The 4,140-nt window shown below is 53.4% G+C and overlaps 1 protein-coding gene across 2 annotated transcripts in view; it reads right to left on the bottom strand.

The window, feature by feature from the left end:
* Nucleotides 1–273: 273 nt before the first annotated feature.
* The window catches only part of mvp (major vault protein), a 13,502-nt gene continuing 9,635 nt past the window's right edge, over nt 274–4,140 (bottom strand). The window contains exons 9-17 of one of the 2 annotated variants that reach the window (XM_016661682.1): nt 2,918–3,153; nt 2,646–2,843; nt 2,434–2,578; nt 1,688–1,899; nt 1,495–1,611; nt 1,287–1,413; nt 838–1,026; nt 601–754; nt 274–479 (exon numbers count right to left, since the gene is read on the bottom strand). In XM_016661682.1, coding sequence (XP_016517168.1) covers nt 629–754; nt 838–1,026; nt 1,287–1,413; nt 1,495–1,611; nt 1,688–1,899; nt 2,434–2,578; nt 2,646–2,843; nt 2,918–3,153 — 1,350 coding nt within the window. In that variant the 3' untranslated portion in view covers nt 274–479; nt 601–628. Of the gene's footprint in view, nt 480–600; nt 755–837; nt 1,027–1,286; nt 1,414–1,494; nt 1,612–1,687; nt 1,900–2,433; nt 2,579–2,645; nt 2,844–2,917; nt 3,154–4,140 lie in introns of those variants that run through there. The other variant, XM_016661683.1, reaches the window with a different exon arrangement.

Raw genomic sequence — 4,140 nt, 5'->3', positions numbered from 1 at the left:
CGGTTCCGACCGAGTCGGAGCAGCAGATTCACTGAAAGACTCGACTGCTGAAGAAAAACCATGTGGGAGTTTAAAGGGCCGGAAACGGATATCAGCGCCAGAAAGGTACGGGGTGCCATTACTGCCAAAAATTAACTTTATTTATCTTCTTATTATTATTCAAAGTTGCATTTTCACCGTTAATAAATGTCAGTTTCAACTAAATATTTAATGAGCTAGCTAAACATTTAGTTAGCTCAGAGCTAGCTGTCGAAGCCAGTGAAACCGAACCAGTCCAGTTGAAACATGTCAGTTTTTTATTCCTTCGGAGCAGTGACAGCTGGCTGTAAGGCAGAACATCATCAGAACCCGGCTAGTTCTGGTTCTGATGCAGCAGAACCAGAACAGGAGCAGGAGCCCCGGTTCAGCAGCAGCAGGCCCACTAACGGTTCTGTTGGGTTTCCTCAGGAAGAAGAAGGCGGTTGGTCCAATCACGTCACCTGGAAAACAGAACCAGGGAGAGTTTACCGCTTCATTCATCAGAACCGGTTCTGGTGCTCAGAGCAGGAACCTCTGACCCAACCTGGGACCGGTCTGGTCCAGAACATCTCCAGGACTTACTAATGGTCCGAGCGGACGGTATCTGAGCTCACTGGGCCGGGCCCGGTCCGGGCAGCGCCCCCAGCAGGCCGTTAGCGGTGGTGAACAGGTTGATGGGCGACGAGCCGTCAGTGATCAGAGTGGACTTCAGACCCAGAGACTGCAGCATCTTCACCTGCAGAGGAACACAGAGCCTCGGGTCAGAACCAGACTACGACCGGATCGCTTCCGGACCTACCTGCAGCTTCAGAACCATACCTGCAGTTCTGGCCCGGCCCGGGCGATCTCCTTCAGCGTGTCGCTCCCCAGACTCTCCATCATCTGCCTGAAGCGCTGACTGTCCAGCTGAGCCAGACGCTCCTGCTTCTCCACCTCCAGACGGTCCAGCTCCTTCTTGTAGCCCAGTTCCTGTTCCCGCGCCTTAGACAGCCGCTGGAGCTCCGCCTCCTGAGAGGCAGCAAGACGGGAAGAGACACAAAGAGCGAGACATTTAATACTGGAGCCTCTTGTAATGACCAGAGCATGCAGGAAGCCATTTTCATCCTTTGGAGCTGCTTATCAGAAGATCAGAAACAGAAAGTGGGTTGAACTGAAACAGGAAATGGTATGACAGGAAGTGCCATGGCGAAAAACAGGAAGTGTTCTCTGATCTTGGCATGAGAAACAGGAAGCGCGACAGCGACCAGAAACCAGAAGTGTGAGCGTACCGCCTCGATGCGCTGGGCTTCGGCTTTCAGTTTGGCCTCGTTGACGGCGGCCTCACCCCGGATCCGCGCCGCCTCGGCCTGGGACTGGGCCTCGGCTTTGGCCGCTCCGGTGCTCTCCACCGAGGCGCTGAAACACAGCAGGGAGCCGGTCAGAGGAGAACCTCAGCCATCTGGACCGGTTCTGCCAGTTCGAACCAGGCTGACCCACCTCAGCGCCTCCAGCTCCAGCAGCTCCTTGCGGGCCCGCTCGGCCTCGGCCTGGTCGGTGATCTTCTGCCTCTCCAGCTTGCCCCTGGCCTCCTGCTCCAGGCGCTCCGCCTCGTGTCTGCAGGGACAAACAGAACCCAATGAGTGGGGCCGACCCGTCGCGGCAGGTTCTGATGACGTGGTGCATGTCGGACCGGGCCGCCGCCTCCTGGGAGTTGGTGGTGATCTCAATGGCCAGCTGGACGCTCTTCTGCAGGGCGTCTCTGGTCCTCTGGTCCACGGGCTCCACAGACTGGATGTCCACACTGCTGATCACCAGGTTGTTCTGGGCGAAGCGCAGGTTGGGACGCACAGCCAGCTTCTCATCGAAGCCGAACACGGCCGAGCAGATGATCCGGTTCGAGTTCTGGACACACAGAGCTAATGGTTGCTAATGCGCCAGCAGAGGAGCTAAAGGTTGCTAATGCGCCAGCAGTGGAGCTAAAGGTTGCTAATGCGCCAGCAGTGGAGCTAAAGGTTGCTAATGCGCCAGCAGTGGAGCTAATGTTTGCTAACTTGAAGTCGGTTAGAGCCTAGCTTCCCCAGATGAATTCTAAATTTCTTGTTTCTTTGGTAAACTATCAGTTGAATAAACATTTGGATTTGCTTATAAACTTCAAGTAGACATTCACGTTCATGCTCTTATTTTGAAGAGACTTCAAAATAATTTCATTCCATTTCCTCACCTAAAAACTACAGAATTGGACCTGGACCTGCCTGGGCTGGTCTGAGCCTGAGAAGCCCCTCCCCCGATCAAGCATGAGGTGACAGTGGGAAGGAAAACTTCCTCTTAATAGGAATAAAATGCCAGTGGAACCAGAACCTTTTCAGTAACTGTCGGTTGATTAATCTCTGGTTCCGACCCAGTTAAACAGGATTGTAGGTGGAAGCGGGTTCTGACCTTGTGGAAGTCGTCAAACTGGACCGAGGCGACGGCGCCTCGGATTTTAGAGGCGATGGCTTTACAGGCGTCGCCCACGAAGTCCGGGACGGAGAACAGCGCCGCGGCAGCGGCCGGTTCTGCTGGGATCTTCACGTCAAAGTGCCTGAAAGACAGAGATCGACTTCAGAACCAGAACCGGGACAAATGTTCTCTGCTTGGCGCCTGGTTACCAGTTGTAGGCCAGCTGCAGCTGCAGGCGGGCGTGGTCGGCCGTTTCTATGATGATGATGTCGGTGCAGAAGTCGGGCCCCAGCAGCAGGCAGATGGCCTTGATGACGTTGGCCCGTTTGGGTTTGTCCCCGGACAGCGACAGAATGGTGAACTGCTCGTCCGGCCCCAGCATCACCAACTCGGGTCCGAACACCACCCTGCGGAGAAACGGCGCCGCCGTCAGCCGATTCCTCGCCCGCTGCCGCCTAACGCCCCAAGGGCGGCACCTCACCTGGCCTTCTTCTCCCGGTAGTCGTAGACCTGCACGGCGGCGTTGTGGGGGACCCTGAAGGTCACCACGCGCGTCTTGTCCCTCGGCCGACCATCCTCGCCGCCGCGGTGACTGGAGCGGTCGGCCAGCGGGTCGCGGCGGGTCGCCAGCAGCGCCTCCACGTTGGCAGGAAGTTCCTTCTCCCACAGCTCCTCGTCCTGGTTCAGCATGTAGGTGTGTCCGATCACTGCACGCACCTGAGGCCAGGACGGGGTTATCACCATGGCAACAAGGGAACTGCAGAGGGCTTCAACGTAGGAAGCCCAAAAATAATCACAGCTGACAAGGTCAAAGGTCAGAAGTAACTCAGCTGGAGTTACTTCTGAGTGAACCATCAGATCAGGCTTCTAACCGTTGGTGTTCCCACTAAATCCTGAATATGCCCAGTTTGGTTGTCTTGGCCTTTTTATCGCAGCCTGTGGGGTTTTCCCTTCCCTGACTGGGAACACAACCTGCTGAATGTGACAGGTAGCCAATCAGAACGCGCGGTGACGTCAGAACAGAGGGGAATCCCAAACAGCTGACATATGGAGATGATATGTGGAAATGTTTATTATTATATGTAAAGGTCGTTATTATATATGTTTATTATGTTTATTCAGTTAAAAATGTTAACTATGAAAAAACACAGTCACCTCCTAATCATAGTGCAGCAGATAGAGCGGCTGCTCCCGTCGTCTTTCATCCACAGCCTTTTCTTTTTGTTTCTTTTATCTCTTAAAATGACTCCACAAACTGTCACTATTGAACTACATCGTCATCCATGTTTGGTCATTCTAAATTCCCGTTTGCTATGTTGGGGGTTTTGTGGATTATCTTCTGGAATCGGGATGTTTGTGACTGGAATCAGTTCGTGTTGCTCCTGCCTTGAGGCTGAACACGAACCGATCGAACCTGTTGTACTTTTACCAGCTCTGTGGTCACAGAGGTTTGGAGAATCGGCCGACATTCTTAAATCTTGCTGTCTAAACCAGACTTAAGGCTCACAGCTCTACTCATCTCCTCTCCACTGCCCAAACGCTCTGACTCTGGTCGCTATGGTAACGTTTACATATCCCTTCAAAATAAGATACAGATGCGCCACAAAACAGAACATATTACTTTAACTAATGATAAAGACTAACGGAGCCCTGAGCTTGTTTCTCTGCAACCAGACGGTTCCATCTGGGAGTGATGGAGACAAT

This window comes from Poecilia formosa, unplaced genomic scaffold (assembly GCF_000485575.1).
Source record: "Poecilia formosa unplaced genomic scaffold, Poecilia_formosa-5.1.2 Scaffold339, whole genome shotgun sequence".
Lineage (NCBI taxonomy): Eukaryota > Metazoa > Chordata > Actinopteri > Cyprinodontiformes > Poeciliidae > Poecilia > Poecilia formosa.
This window is presented reverse-complemented; position numbering and strand designations above follow the sequence as displayed.